General features: G+C 32.8%; 1 protein-coding gene across 1 annotated transcript; it reads right to left on the bottom strand.

The window, feature by feature from the left end:
• Positions 1-9,527: 9,527 nt before the first annotated feature.
• On the bottom strand, positions 9,528-15,057 carry LOC133187592 (uncharacterized). The gene is made up of 5 exons (XM_061323015.1): positions 14,994-15,057; positions 13,088-13,154; positions 12,639-12,879; positions 11,153-11,167; positions 9,528-9,885 (listed from the first exon to the last, which is right to left on the bottom strand). Exons 1-5 carry the CDS (start codon positions 15,020-15,022, stop codon positions 9,620-9,622), a joined length of 618 nt encoding a protein of 205 aa, XP_061178999.1. The 5' UTR covers positions 15,023-15,057; the 3' UTR covers positions 9,528-9,619.
• Positions 15,058-17,683: the final 2,626 nt, after the last annotated feature.

The following is a 17,683-nucleotide window of genomic DNA, read 5'->3' as shown; positions in this document are numbered from 1 at the left end:
AGGCGTGTTTGCCGAACATAAATCGACATATACATAATTTCCTTTGAACAGTTAAAACCTTATCCTGAGTTTTACTTACGAGAACATTGATCTGTAAATAAATGAAATGGGCGGATCCAAGTTTATTACCTTGAATTTAAAATTACTATTAGGTAACACATTTTTAACGAATAACCAACTAAAAAAATTTTAGTCGATAGTCGGTATGACCGAACGATAGTCGAGTACTCGAATATTCGTTGACATCCCTAATATATATATATATATAAAAATCACAACGACGAAATAAACTCTACCGGTTTCTAAGGGTCCGTTTCTTTTTGCACTTTTCATAATTTGTATTGTTTAAAGGAATTGTCACATCAATCACTGTTCAATATCCTCTCCTTTTTTCCATTGGTTCTTGAATCATTTAATCTATACCAAGGTAATATCCAGTTAGCAGCGTGATCATATAGAATAGTTTTCTTCACAGTAAACCATACCCTGCAAGATTTACTATATACCAAAATATTCCTGAAGGACTACATTATTAGTTATTCTGGTCCAATCAAGGGTGTACGGGGATTTACCCCGGGTATTATTCCATACACGCGGAGGCCGAAGGGTGTATGGAATAAAACCCGGGGTAAATCCCCGTACACTCTTGACTTGACCTGGATAACGAATTTATTTCCTATGTACCCAAATATATTCTTTGTAAACAAGTCCAATCAACTGTGTTTCAAAGTATCGATAAGATTTACTATGTCCTACAATGCATCGTGACGTCATTTTATTTGCTTTTTATCGTAGAGAAACTATGCATTGTGACGTCGCGTTTTCCCCCCGGCTCAAGTCTGGTGTACGGAAATTTACACCCGACTTTGTAACCAATCAAAGGTCGTGTTACGCGCTACATAGGAAATAAAGCATTTTATAAACGGATTAACTTTAAAAAATTGTATTGATTGGGCTCCCAATGATATTTTTTTTTGATAAACTCTAATCAATTTTTTTAAATATAAGATTACAAAATATAATATGAAACATAACTCATCTATATCTTAAAGAAGTTAGCTTTTTAAAAATGTAAAACTAAATATTATTAGGATGTTATAGCAAAGTAATAAAAACTGCATATAGAAAAATATTTTTGTAAGAAATTAATTCATAAGGTATGATAATTAAAATCATAACAATCAACTTGCTGAATTCCAAATAGCACATAAATATCTTGGTAAATGGAACGTTTTGTTCGTAGAAAAAGAAAATCCTTAGGGGTGATTTTTCGATGCATGGGGAATGATGCATGTAACTACATGTACATGTAAATAGGGAATCGCCAACTGTGAGAATACTATTGAATATAGGAAAGCCTTATTTTCATGGAGAACATATGTTCATGATTTGAGGAAAAAACATTGAATCGTGGGAATTTAATTTCGTGGATAAAGGAATCTTCAGTTGTTTAATGTATGAAATTTTACATTTTGTGGTGGACATGCTTAACCAGGAAAACAGGGAAAATCAAACCCCATGGAAATAAGTGATTTCAAAGTATTTAATTACTAATACATGCAATATAGTGAACCTTTCGGGAGAAGTTTACTTTAGAGAAGCCTTATTCGACAGTGGCATTAATTATGTAGAGACTCAATTTAATAAAAACATTGATATTTCTATTTAATCCCAATATATAAGTTTTTCCCTCGTAAATTTAAGTTTAATTATGGACCAGACAATTGATCTGAAAACCTCAATTTGCTTACTGGTTCCTTGATGTTTCCTGATTTTAATTTTTGTACTTCTTTTAAATGTTAGTTTCTTAACATCAGTTAATATGAATTTGGTATTTAGCATGCTTAGTATTTTTAACATGTGAAATTGAAATCTTGATGCATCGTCATTAAAATGAGTAATATTTACTTTATCTTTTGTTTTAAAGTGGACCGTGACAAAGGAATATTTGTTGATTTCACAGTGGAAGATTCAGAATTATTTATCCTCTTGAAAAGACAATGTAAAAATGGAGTATATAAAGGGTTTAATTATCTGAATGACACAAGAGTTAAAAAAAAGGAAAAAACATAAAATTTTCTGTCAAAGAGATGAAACTGGATGCACGTTATTGTATTATGCTGCCCAAGGAGGATGTATTGCAATACTTGAAGAAATAATGCAAACCAATACTGATATACAAATTGACATTAGATGTTTTCAAGGACAGACAGTTCTTGACTATTCAATAAAATACCAACAGAAAGACATGAGTGAATTCTTGATAAGTAAACACAAGGAACTTTTACTGGAAAATTCCATTTCTACATCTCAAGGAATTCAACCATTTCACTGGGTTGCATGGCACGGTGATTTAAGTATGTTTTCTGTCTTAAGACAGACTGATGTTAATTTAAAAACAGAAACAAAGAATGGATTGAATATATAAGATATAGCAGTTATGAGAAACAAATACGAGTTTTGTGAAAGCATGATAGAGAATGAAAATATAATACAAAATGTTAAATTTGATGAGTGTGGATGGAATGTTGCTCATTATGCAGCATATGCAAATAATGTAAAAGTTTTACAGCTTTTAAAATCCAAAAATGGAAGCCTAATCACAGCTAAAACATAAACAATGAGAACTACTCTACACATCACCTGTGAATATGGACATCTTGATGTTAAATTTATCACTAATCATTTTGAAGATCTCCTGCATTGCACCGATAATCTTAAGTGGAATGCACTTCATTATGCAAGCAAGGGTGGGAATTTACAAATTCTTCAATTACTGCACGAAAAAGGTTTGCTCATTACATCTCTGACAGAAGAAGGGAGAACAGTACTGCACATATCATTCACTCATAAACAAGTGGAGATTTGCAAGCATGTAGCCCATACATTTTATAATGATCTCGAGAAAAGATGCCTAATTGATAAGAAGACAACAAATCAGTCTTGGATGGCTGCACACTATATTGGGGTTGAGAAGAAAGGTGATGGAAGTGAGGAAAAAATAATAGATATTCTGATGGATTATGAAGCAAATCTATCTGCGAAGACCAAACAAGGATGGTCCGTCCTTGACATTGCAATCGATCATTTAAATGTATGCCTCGTAAAGCATCTTTTGTCTAATAAAGGATACAGAGCTAGATTGGGCATTTCAAAGGAATCGCTTGTTGACTGTAGAAAAAATACAAAGGATGAAAGCATCCTCAAAATCCTTGTCGATACTTTGAATAAAATGACAACAAATTGATAAAATAAGATTGATAGAATAACATCAAATTATAGTGCATATCATTATTGCTTATTATGTATGATATAGAAAACTGTTCTTCATAGATTTTTGTTGTTGTTTTTCAACAGACATTTTTTTCTCAGGTTCACTTACTGTTTAATAATATAAAATGGGTAGCATGTACATAACGAATACCACATCAACGGATTTGAATTGATTTGGAAAAGAATCTAATACTGATATTATTTTAAAAGGCTTTAGAGAATCAGAAAATTTAAAAAAAAAAAAAAAAAAAAACACATTTCTAATGTAACAACTTGTAACCTATTACATATTTTAAAAATTATGTACTCCATTTTTCATATTTCATTTTATTACCTGGAATAAAAGTGTCTCTGAAAATTTATATTTGTTATATTTTATTTTCATCAATATCTACTACATCTTTATAATGATGTTTGATGCAAACGACATATAGTAAACAACCAGGATGAAACCAATGAATAAGCTATTTAAGGCTTTCTTTATTGAAATTCCTCTCTCTCTCTCTCTCTCTCTCTCTATATATATATATATATAATGTATGGAGATAACGAACAGATTCAAGCTCAAATATGTTCATTATATAATACAAATTCTGGAGGAGAGCAAACACGGACCTCTCAAACATCAGAGGTGGGATCTAGTGCCATTGAGGAGTGAGCATCGCCTGCCGGCCGGTCACAACCGTCGTGTGCTCCTTGTCATGATCGGGAAATAACGGAAAAATCCGTCGACAATTCAGTGTGTAAATAATGGCCTAACAATGAGTAAAAAACGTCAGTCAGCATTTGACTTAAGGATAAATTGTATTTGCTGATAAGGTCATTGTATCGATCATAGAACTTACGAAATGACGACTTTAGACGAGACTGGTATTATTCTTGTTTCATCAACTTGTTTTTTAATAACTTATTTCGTTTAAGAATTTGTTCATACGTAGAGCATGTTCTTGCGTATCGAATCAACTGAGAGATATAAACCCTGTATGCATCTGATGATTGATTGATTGATTTATTACTGTTTAATGCCGAGTCGGCAATATTTCAGCTATATTTCGGCAGGAGAATCTATTTCATCGGTTTTGAAAAGTTTTAGTTTCTCTAGCGGCATCCAGTGATCCTGCTCTTTTTCGAAAACCAGAAAAACAATCTTTTACGTACCAAGGGGTTGCAATCCTCGACAAGGGGCACCATTTAATGTCCCATCCGACGGACTGAAAAGTTAAAAATATGTAAACAATTAAAATAAACATTGTTCAAAATCTTTTTTACAGGATTTAAACATATCTAAATTTTACTATAATAGCCAGTCTCTCATAAATAACCTCACTAAAGATTGTATGAACATTGATATTTGCAAATAGTTCTGGCATCGAATGGACTTTATTAAAAAGTCTTTTTCGAATAGGTGAAAAATCGGAACACTTTAAGAGAATATGACTTACAGTTAACGGACAGTCACATGATATACATTATGGTTAAATTTCATGGTTAAGCAAGTATGCATGGGCAATTTTTGAATGGCCAATACGTATTCTTGAAATAATAACGTCATCTTGACGTTTTAGACCTAAGTCGCACGTTTTGTTAATTCTATTTTCTATAGCATAAAGTTTATTTGTATCACGGAAATCCCAGTAAATTTGCCAAAGAGAATTTACATAAAGTTTTATAAAATATTTAATACCTGTATAAGGAGTTTTAAAACGTGATTGGAAGGTTGTTAGTTCGAATCTCTGCTACGACTGACCTAAGTCGATAAAAAAAATAGGTAGCAATTGTTCCTTCGCCAAGCGCTCGGCACTTTAAGGTGAAAGTTGCGGGTCCTTCGAATAAGACCTTTAAACCCAGGCCCCGTGTCTTGGCAGGCGTTTGCACGATAAAGATCCCTCACTGCTCAATGGCCCTGAGTGCCGAGTAAAGGTTGAAATTTGAAGCCCTTTACCGGTATATGATGACTTCTCTATATGAGTGAAAAATTCTCGAATTGGACGTAAAACAACAATCAATCAATCAAAAAAAGTCAAAAATATATCTAACGCTTGCTTTAATTTATAAAGAGTCATTCCAGCCATGGTCCTATAAAAAAAACTAAACTACATTTGATACATGTAAATGTCTTTCTCCCTTTTTCTTCAACAATATAAGCCAAAGCTGAAACATGCTAGCTGTTTCATAAAATAGGTGAAAATTAAGAACAGTGATTGATCTCAATAATACCTACAAGCAATACAAATCTGTTCACAGTGCATAAACCACAGACTCCCAGAAATTCCAGAGGTGCGATCGCGTGTTCAGGAGGAGTAAGCATTTCCTGTCATTTGGTCATACCCACCTTGAGCATATTTATTGATCAGATAGACGGAGTAGTCCGAAATCAAATTTAGTATAAAAACAAAGGCCTACCTAGTGGTATGAAATTTGTCAGTGAAAATACGACCCAATGATAGGTTGTTTTTGCTACCAAATTTGTTATAACGAACTAGAATGTACGAAGTGCTGACTTTAAATGAAATTGCTGGAATCGCTATAATATATATATATCAACTTATTTGTCAGAAGCTTGCTTCAGTTTAAAGCATATGATCTTACTCGGATCATGCTCTTGAGTATCGAATACGTTGGAAGACGTAAACACACAATATGCAAGTGATAGTGGAAATTTACTACATAAATAAGGAAAGTTGAAGGTGGAAACCGATTAAACAGGTTTCAAAAAATTAGTTTTTTTTCTTTACCAAGAACGATTGGATTGATTACTAGCCTATATATGGAACACATTTGGAGTACAATATCTATGAAAGCTATTATTGAAAATAAAAATACTCCCCGCTGTAAAATTCGTAGAGACCCCTTATTATTTTAACCCTATTTTAAACATTCAAGACTGGTACACTGTAATGTAATGGGGATATTAAATATTCGATAGAGGTCATCAACACGTTCCAAAATACAAAGATATATATAATACTGTATAGCCTCTCTTTGAGACATTGTTTTGAGATTTAAAACGAAACTGACGAAAGTTAGCATGCTATCACTGACTTAATTGTCATTGCTACTGGTATTTTATTGCTAATTATTAATCATTATGATAGTTACATGTATTTACTTCAACAAACTATTTTACATTGATTTCAAAAGAGAAATGTCGCTTAAATCAGCTGAAGTGCATTTTCTATTCTACATTTTCCTTTTTTTTATTTTTTACAGATGACATAGGCAGATATATTTTTGTCGACTTCACTGTCGAGGATGCACAGCTATTTGATCTCTTAAAGAGGCAATGTCTCAATGGTGTTAATGTCGGTTTAAAATATCTCGTAGAATCTAAAGTTATACCGATCGAGAAAGAAAAATAGAATATTTCATCAACATGATGCTCATGGGTGTACGTTATTGCATTATGCGGCTCAAGGAGGATCAATCACAATAATTGAAAAATTCTAACAACTGACCCGCAAAACTCCAAAATGAGAGTCATCGAGGTTAAAATGCACTGCATTTTGCTATAAAATATAAACAAAAAGAGTTAAGTTAATATCTAATTACACAACACGGAAAAAAAATTATTAGTAAAAGTATGGTGGAATTCGATCATTCTAAGGTAAAGGAAGATAAAAAAAATGCAAGCAATGGCACAGGTGAATTTGAGCCATTTCACTGGATTTCACTGGATTGCATGGAATGGAGATTTACGGATCCTTGAAGTTTTAAAGGAGGCTGACATTGATTTGTCGAGGTTAACGAGGAATGGTCTAGCCATTTTAGACATCGCATGCATGAAGAAAGAAAACGATTTCTGTAGACACGTAATAGAAAATGAAAGACAGATAAATTTTGAGAAGGTTGACTCAAGTGGATGGAATATTTCTCATTATGCTGCTATGTCAAATAATGTGGAAGTTTTAAAACTTCTAAAAAAACAAACACGAAGATTTAATCAAAGCCAAAACGCACTGGAATAAAACCACTCTGCACATTGCGTGTGAATATGGATGCGGGAGTACTGTCACATACCTAATTGGCCACTTTCAGTCACTTCTTAAAAGCAAGGATGATCATGGATGGAATGCTGTACACTATGCAGCAAAAGGAGGCAATTTAGAAATTCTTAAAGAATTACCTAAAACGAAGAGAATTGAAATCGATTCGCTGACAGAAGAAGGAAAGACATTACTCCACATCGCATGCATCCATAAGCAGGTGAAGATCTGCAACTTTGTAGCTAAGAGATTTTCTCAAGATCCCAACTGGGGACTGTTAGATCTAAAAACAACAAACCATGGCTGGACCGCTGCGCATTATCTAGGCGTCGAGAATAAAGGAGACGGAAGTGAGGTGGAAATAATTGACATGCTCCATGAACGTAAAATGAATCTTTTAGCCACAACTAACAACGGATATTCCATTCTAACTATAGCCACTGATCATTTAAATACTCGGCTAATAAACACCTTCTTTCTAATGAGTATAGAGCAGTTCTTGAAATAACTTGAAATAACCGAGAATAGCCTCAGAAAAGACAGAGATCACGCAAAGAATGAACAAGTTTTCAAGATAGTGGACGATGCTTTGTCAGAAAGGAGTGAAAAATAGATTAAAAACCACAACATGGAAAATATCCATATGGGAAGCAAAATCTATCACTTTGAAAATATTTCCATTGTATTAAACGGCGTTTTTTTTTTAAATCTACGCATGTATCTGTCCCCTGCAGTTGGACTTTGGAATATTGAGACATATAATGAATTTATTTGCAGGCTTCAAAATTAGAAAGTAAGACAGTAGCAAAAAGGATATTGTATCCTATCCTTTGCTGCTTAGTTTTTGTAATTATTCAACGAAAAGTAGTTCTTGACATTTTACGAAAACTTATCATTATGTAAACCGTTTTCATGAACAAACGTTATCTTTAAGGATGTCACATATGTTGGAAAATATAAATTAAATATATTAAAGAGATTTCCTCATACAAGACCTCCCACACATGATCAGTGACGGGTCACTGGTAAGCGGATAAAATGGGGACGTCCTATACCATTTGCTGCTTATTATCTTGAATGTTTTAGCTTTTAGTTTGGGATTAAATCGCTATAAGAACTGGTGATCAACCTTACTTATTTTGCTTACGTTTGTAGAAATGAATTTAATGCCTAACCGTGATATGAAGAAAAGAACTGAGCGCATCAGATAGGAAATTTGCAGGAATCGGAAACAGTTAAGGTTGAATGAGCAATAGGTACTTCAACTTCTGCAAACTTACAAGGTACAGCAAAAGTTGTTTTGTATAAACTATAGCTAATTACAATGAATACATATTACGAGTAACTTACGTTAAAAAGTGCATCCGACGTAAATTGTACAAACTCCTTAAATTTTTTTAACAATACTTTTATCATGAACTACAATTTATTTAATATGTTTTTTGATTGATAACTGATTATTTATGAGGTTTTTTTCTTATAGTATATGTTGTGTTTTTGGAATTTCATACTCGGTCCCATTTACATTTAACCAGATACTAATTCATTTGTCAAACAGAATATAGTGAATTGTACGAAACATATATTTTTTTAAAATTCCCCCAACCTTCTTGTGAAAAACCATCACACAGATTAAAGAAAATGTTTTACTCAACAGGTAAAATATAACTTTAGGATAAAGGGATTGGGAACACAGCTGTATTGACAAATATATTCTTACATAAATGATATGAACAAATTCAAAAAAAAGAAAATTTAAAAACAAATCCTTTTCAAATTCATTTGTCAACAAATATAAAACTTGCAAGTGCCCACGTGGCGCAGTGCCAGAGCGTCTGCTCTAGAGTCTCGGAGTAAGGAGTTTATCCTTACGTCGATGGTTCGAATCCCACTGTGGAACGTGGAGTCCGGTCCCTCGGATGAGACGTATAAACTGAGGTCCCGTGTCGCAGTAGGTGCTGGCACGAAAAAGATCCCTCACTGCTCAATGGCCCTGAGTGCCGAGCATAGATCAAAATTTGCAGCCCTCCGCCGGCAAGTGGTGGAGTCCCCATATGAGTGAAAAATTCTCAAGAGGGACGTTAAACAACAACAAAAAAAAAAATAAAACTTACAAGAGATCGACTAAAAATGTATGTCCAAAAGAACTTGTTCACAATTTTACTTTGTAACCATAAAGAATTGACACTTAATATGTATTTATTTTTTGACTGATCTCTTGTTTTCTTGATTAATTTGATTTTATATTTCATTTCTTGATTAATACAAAGATTTTATAAGATGGTTTAAATTTTATTTAAGTTTCGAATGAAAACATTTTTCAAACTTTGTCAGATTTGTAGCAAAGTTTTCCTATTTTTCTTTTATTTTCCACAAGCCATCCATCTGACATTTGTTCCATACAAAATGGTATCCGCCCAAGTGTGGATAGTGAGTGTAAATTCACTCTTAGTGATGTTTTGAACGAATGTATTTACTCGCACATTCTTCAAACGATCAGAATCAAGTGTTGCATAACCGAAGGTAACTTCAGGTTCTTTAGCAAAAGGTTCACGGAATGTCACTGTTTGGACGTATGGCCACAGTGGTTGTTGCTTAATATACATTTGCCCAGTAGTTCCAGCTTCACCTAAAATAGTGTTACAAAATTGGGAAATGTTTATGAAACACAAAGTGTAATTCTATTGTCAATAAACACTCAATGTCTGCAAAATTTTGTAGATTACCGAGTTGTAAATATTTAATATTTTATCAAAGTTGGATAGCTTTTTTAAAAGAAAGAAAAGCCTTAGCAGTGACTACAAATGAAAATTAAATAAAATTATTTCCAACAAAATCATTTAATGAAAACTTCAAATGCTAAAAAAAATTAATTTTTAGATACTACATCATAAAAAAATTTACTAATCAAAGTAATAATTTAAAGACTCTGAGTTTAAATACATGTACTACTTGTATGTTGGTTAATTTGTACATGTATTCTAAGCGTATTATTTTGTTGACAAGACACTTTCTCTAAGTATACTGCAAGGCAGCAATGAACAGTCTTCTCAGGCAAAAACAGATGCATGCTGAATAACTGAAGCAATATAAATGTATAAATACATATTAATTTGGTTAACATCTACTGAAGGTATGAATATTATGTATATTCTAACTATTTTATATAATTCTCTTTCTAGAGAGTGTACATTACATATATTTCGTGATACCTGTGTATTGGTATGAACTCCCGCTAGAATGATTTTTTTTTATCATGCTGCCTACTAAAGTCAAAACTATGATTATTTGAACATTCGTCAAGGACAATAAAAATTTAGATAAGTACAACTATGCGCTTAATGCATGACATAAATGGAAAAAATGGTAAATATTTGGAAAGTGATTTTGTCAAGTATTTCATCGCAAGGCATTTGTACAAATGATAATATGTTATCTGTCTGTTTTGCATTCCTGTCTATATATCATAAGATGCGTTTATATATATATATATATATATATATATATATATATATATATATATATATATATATATATATATATATATATATATATATATATATATATATATATATATATATTGAATTTCAATATAAATATGACTGTTTATGTTTCGGGGAGAATGTAATATATGGATGGCCTTTTTACAAAACTTTGTGTATCAAATACATTTGTGTTTAAGCAATATATTTTTTTAAAATTTCTATATCATTATTTTGTATCATAAATCCTGTAAAAAAATGTTTGAATTTTTCACACTTGTTTTTTATCTGCCCTCCAGTGGATTTTAAAATGTAACAGCTACCTTTCTGTTTGATTGTCATATGATTATACAAAGTTATGTAATATGCTTAAAGCTTGACCAGAAAATTGGTAGAATGTCAATGAACACTTACATCGAAATTTTTTCTCTGAAATTTAGAATAGAAAAACTGAATTGAAAATTTGCGACATCAAAACACGGATCGAAATTAAAACGTGTAAATACATCTGTATTATATATTTTAGACTTTCATCTTTGTAATTTTCAATTAAGAATTCATAAGATATCATTAACTGGAGTGTTTCAAGGAATGCAGGTGCCGCCTGCTTTGTAAGTTCGTTAAAGGTGTAAATAAATCTAAGAGTGGTCATTTTTTTTTATTTACTATAAGCATAATAGACTTATAGTTTATGCATTTGCCTACAGAGAAAAAATGGCATCCATGGATAGTATGACTGCAATAGAATCTGACAACCAGCGAAAATATAGTTCCATAACCCTCAAATAAATAATGAAATTGAAATTATTAGAAATACCTATTTGTCTTTTCATTAATACATGTTTCCAACAATCCTCCAAAAGAGATTCCAGTTTGTCTTTACTCATGGTATTTGAATATAAGTTTGTGTGGTAACTGAGTATCACACAGTTTCAAAGTATTTTTTCATGAGCTAAACGTGTTTCCAATAGTCATTCAAAAGAGATTTCAGATCTGTCTTTAGGAAAAACACCTACATAACCTTATACATGGGCGCAGACATTTTGGACACCTAAAGTTGTGCGGAGAAGAAAATGCTACACGGCACATGATTGGTCATTAAGAGAAAAGATTTGTTATGTATTTGACAAGTGAAATAAAGGTGATAAAAATCTCATATCAAGACTTAGGCTTCTTTGAGATATATAGGAGTTACAGGTAAAAGTTTGAAGGGAGGGATGCACTTTGGTTAGAGATTTTCATTTGGTGCTGAACGCACCTAGTTGTAAACAAATGGAATTTGAAAGTGAAAGTGCAGCGACACGGTATATTTTTTCTGGCATGTTTTGTTTTGCAAGGTCTCGAACTTTCATGGCAAGGAAGTCATTTGCCCAAAATTGAATATATGAATTTGTGACAGGGGCTCAGCTTTGTATGGAAGTCCATGGGAAAAGATTTGGTGGTGTTTGTCCTTTACTGCAATTCTCAGTCTACACGATCCATTGTATCCTGCTGTATTTTCATAGTATTTAAATATAATTTTGTGTGGTAACTGAATATCAAACGGTTTCAAAGTACACTAACATGAGCTCATAAACATGTATAAATGCTAATTATCTAAACCCTGCCTCTCAAAATTCAAAAGTCCTAAGATTAATTAATCTACCCGAGATATTTTTTGCAAAAGTAAGTCAAGTCAAGGTCAAGTGGATTTTAATGCTGGTTTTTTCATATTGTCTTATGACAAACAGTGCGCATGCTAAATAGTATGCGCATATACGTACGAATTAAATGTCAAAAATATGCTGTATATCGGCACTTTGAATTACCCATACACAACTTTCAAACTTATTTACGGAACGGATGATTGCTCACTCTGTTTAACTTCCATTCAAATTATTATTAAAAGAATTAGATGTACCTTTCTGTGCTGAATCCATCATACTGGTTAGATTCATAACAGTGAAACTAAAATCTACCATATTGATCTTGAATTCTGCAAGCGTCTTCTCAATACGACTTAATTTCTTTTCCATTTCCACTCTCAGTAGTGTTTCCTCAAACAGTTGATTCAAGACCTTTTCCATGAAGTCAGTCCTAGCTTTGGAAGAGCCCGTTAAAATGCTTTCCAAAACTTTGACTGATTGATCTGTCCCAACATCCTAAAATATGATGTATACTAGCCACTAATGTTTACTAAGCATTTCTGAGCCATTATTATTTTCCGCTTCCAGTTAGACTTTACGTACTATAAAATTACTGTGAAATGTACAAATGTCTAATAACATTTGGCTAATTATTAATTGTGATTGATTCATGAAGAACAATCATATGTCCAAAACATCATTTAATATATATTTTATACTGTACCTTTGATAGCATTCCGCTGGATGTTATGAGACACGTAAAAAAAGCCCCGATTAATTTCGTGGTAAATCTAAAATTAAAAGATATTTTTGTATTCTAAAGGTAAAACGGTAACTGTTAAAAAGAGATCACGCCTTGCTTGAAGTATCGAGTTCGATGTATATCGAATTATAGACTAAGTATTATTAATGTTTTTTTTTTTTTCAATTAAAAGCTTAAAGCAATTCCAATCATTTTTTTTTTTTGAGTTTTAGACTGGACTCCACTTAGCATCTGACTACACAAATGGCCATTGCAGTAGAAATATGACTAGGTGAAAATCAAGACACGGGTGGTGGACAATAATGGTGTTGTCAAATCGGACGATTTTTAGTAACCGGTTACTCGCTTACTTTTCCGATCGAGTAACCGGTTACTCGGGTGGTTTTTCTTTAGATCTCAAATCATCCTTTCGCGGTATATATGTTCAATGTTTGTTTGTTTGTTTGTTTGTTTGTTGTTTAACGTCCCTCTTGAGAATTTTTCACTCATATGGAGACGCCACCCCTTGCCGGTGGAGAGCTGCAAATTTTGTCCTATACTCGGCACTTACGGCCATTGAGCAGTGAAGGATCTTTTTCGTGCCAGCACCTACTGCGACACGGGACCTCGGTTTATACGGTCTCATCCGAAGGACCGGTCTCCACGTCCCACAGTGGGATTCGAACCCGCGACGTAAGGATCAGCTCCTTACTTCGCGACTCTAGAGCAGGCGCTCTAACCACTGCGCCACGCGGGCGACTATATGTTCAATGGTATCTGAAATACATTTTGTATAATATGCAACGTCATTGCCATTTCTATATAAATCTATCATTTGTATACCGGAATATATAAAACACAAATGCACTGCTTATGAACTTTATTCTTATTTACAAATTCACATTATTAATTATCTTCTAAATATTTTTTCTCGAACATCCCGTAATAGTTTGCTGTTTTGCGGGATGTCCTTTTTAATATATCGCTTGTTTCAGTGTTAAATTTCAATCTTAGGTGGTTTAGCATATTTGTTGTCCCACTCGTTTATGTTAAATCCATTTCGAATATTTCAAAACACCTTACTTAGTAAATTAAGAAATATAGGGAAATTCCTACAGAAAGCATGTCCGTAAACTAAGGATTTTTTCTGTAATATTTAGTTGGAAATATTGTGCACAAAAATAATATTATGTTAGAACAAGTGTATGTAAATATTTTACGTATGTACATTTTGTATTTTGTAATTGTCTAATGAGAATGTAATCTGATAAGCCACATTGCTTAAGGAATAAATAAACAAACAAACGGATTTAAATTCAGTCATTTTAAAATTATTTTGATGCATATGGCGGCGTCCTCTTTCATCTTGTATTAGAGCCTAGCGCAGATTTGTTTGAAGTTATTATAATTAACACAAGCCTTCAAAACTTATACCCCTAGGCAATGAAAGCCACCAATAAGATAAACTGTGAAATACTTATCAAAACAAATTGATCGTATTTGTAAAACACTAGGTAGAGTCTATCGTTAAATAACGGTAAATAAAATAAGGAAATTTCAAAACAAAGTTACATTTTTCCTGCTGATTTAAACATGTTAAAATGTAAAATTTTACATATCCGAGTAACCGAGTAGCAGTTCTAGTAATCGGTACTAGCATCGTTCGATGGTTACCCTGTTAACCGCGTACTCGTTGACAACACTAGACAACAATATGCTAAAGTATGAATTAATTCCTATCAAGGGAATCGAGATATACTAGTATGCGTAAGGTTCGATTTCATGAAAGACAAACGGAAGAGACAATAATGCCAAAATCAATATGCCTTTTACCGTTATGGAAGACTTAACTTAATCCTACCGAACTAGATAACTAAATCATACTCACTTAGACATTTCTATAATTCTGATCGTCATTCAGTTGGTATTCAATAGATTTGATCGAGTTTTGATCCTAAAAACGCAGTTTTGAGTGCAAGTAAAACAAACCAAGCTATTTATATGATCTATAACTAAGGCTGTGAAGTTGTTTTCCCCATATTTTTCTGATTTATATCTCGTGTCAAGTGTTTAGAAAATATTGTATACTTAACGTGTGAAAAATTCACTCAAAAGTAATTTTTAAGAGGTGTACTTGTGAATTCTTTAATACTGTTTGACGAGGCATAACATTTAGTGATCATTAAGTTTAATTTTATGATAAGTGCCTAGTTAAATCTAAGATAAAAACTTCCCAATTAAATAAATATACTGATTTTTCCCTAATTTAAAAACCAATAAATACACAAGAACACATCATCATATTATAATATGATTGTCATTAAGAATTTTGGAAAATAAAGAATGATAATGGAAATATGCTAATTTTGATAACAATCAAAGAGGTATAGTGCCCTTTCCCGGTATTATCGCCTACAACCAGTTAAATGGAAAGTATTGTTATTATAAATAGATTTGCTTGGCACATTGCATTACCATCTTTATGAAACAAATGTTCGGAACTTTTTCTACATATATAAGAATTTTAAGGTTTCTTAAAATACTTCATGTATATTGATAATTTATTTTGTCACATTTGCCAGTTTGCTGGAGTTATCGCGCTTGCAGTTTACGCCGGCATCTTTTTATATGGTCAGTTAAGTCAGTGTCGCAAGGCAGAACCAATGGAATCGTTTCGCGGGAAAACTGTGGGTGCGTCTTTTTAGATGTAGCGTGGGTTCTCACTTTCTTACAGGACGCCGGCGATTTTATACACGGAAAATTTTTAAGCGATTTTAAGCGGTAAGATCATTTTGTCTTTATATTCATTCATGGATTCAAACAATGTACTCATATTGGGTCATTCTATTGTTCGCCGCTTCCATCAATTTCTTCAAAGTGAAGCGAATGATAGATATAATGAAGATCTTAGCCTCCAAGCCACACATCAAATAATTTTTAGAGGTGCTGGAGGTCGCACTGTATCTGGCATTCTCCGTGAGGATGCCCATTTCATTGAACGAGTTAAACCCGATAAAATAATCATGATGGTTGGAGGTAATGACGTTCGACGCGTCAGTTCACCCGAAGAATTGGCTGGGAACTTAGAATCTATTGTCTCGGTACTCCATCGTAGATATGGAGTTTCCCAAATTCATGTGTGCAAACTATTGCCACGTTTCAACGGTTACCGAAGTTTTCATTACAATGATATTGTAGACGAAGTGAATGCTCTGCTTAAGACTTCTCTTCAAGACATCAAATTCGCTTCTTTTTGGGAGCATAATGACCTTTTCCAATCGCCGATTTGCAAGGCGTGTAGCCATAAATTTCTTCCAGACGGCGACCATCAGAATAAACAGGGTAATGTCCATCTCTATCGGAGTTTGCGTGGTCTTATTTTATCTAGAATGCGATGAATGTGCTGACGATTGAGATTTCATTCGGTTAACAAACAGTTAAACTCTTGACCAAAATAAATAAATAAATAAAAAACGGTGTGTAATAAGGAAAAGAAAATAAGAAGAAATTGATTAGATAGATAGATATATATACAGTATATATATATATATATATATATATATATATATATATATATATATATATATATATATATATATATATATATATATATATATATATATATATATATATATATATATATATATATATATATATATATATTATAGATCTAAAAACGTACAAATGTATAAATTAATATGGATTGATATGGATTTAAAAAATAATGATAATAAAAACAGTCCCTAAACACACTGCTATTTCTTTTATTTCGGCTTTAGGGCTTAATTGACGGGAGTGATACAATTTATTAAATGGTTCATGAGAATTTAATAACTTATTCCGCCTCCCTTTCACTCATGTCATTTGCACTGAATCATCGGAGTTGAATTAATACAATTTGTGTGTTTTTAATTCTTTCCTAATTTAGGCAAATGCTATTTAACTAGAATCGCAATAATTTACTTGTATTTCCCTGAGAGGATTTTAATTATTTATTTATTTAGTTATCTTTCACGCCTCCTGCAGGCTCATCTGATTGCACTGGAATTAACACAATTTACTTGTGTGTTTCCTGAGATGGTTTTATTCATGTATGCCTCCCTGAGGCTTATCTCATTGCACCGGATTTAACACAATTTACTTGTGTGTTTCCTGAGATGGTTTTATTTATGTATGCCTCCCTGAGGCTCATCTCATTGCACCGGAATTAACACAATTTACTTGTGTGTTTCCTGAGATGGTTTTATTTATGTATGCCTCCCTGAGGCTCATCTCATTGCACCGGAATTAACACAATTTACTTGTGTGTTTCCTGAGATGGTTTTATTTTTGTATGCCTCCCTGAGGCTCATCTCATTGCACCGGAATTAACACAATTTACTTGTGTGTTTCCTGAGATGGTTTTATTCATGTATACCTCCATGAGGCTCATTTCATGTACCGGAATTAGCACAATTTACTTGTGTGTTTCCTGAGATGGTTTTATTTATGTATACCTCCATGAAGCTCATCTCATGCACCGGAGTTAACACAATTTACTTGTGTGTTTCCTGAGATGGTTTTATTTATGTATGCCTC

The sequence above is a fragment of the Saccostrea echinata genome, unplaced genomic scaffold, assembly GCF_033153115.1.
Source record: "Saccostrea echinata isolate AGI-Se365-2 ecotype Australia unplaced genomic scaffold, CSIRO_AGI_Sech_v1 ptg000015l, whole genome shotgun sequence".
NCBI lineage: Eukaryota > Metazoa > Mollusca > Bivalvia > Ostreida > Ostreidae > Saccostrea > Saccostrea echinata.
Note: the sequence above shows the minus strand (reverse complement) of the source record. Positions and strands in the feature narration are given on the sequence as shown.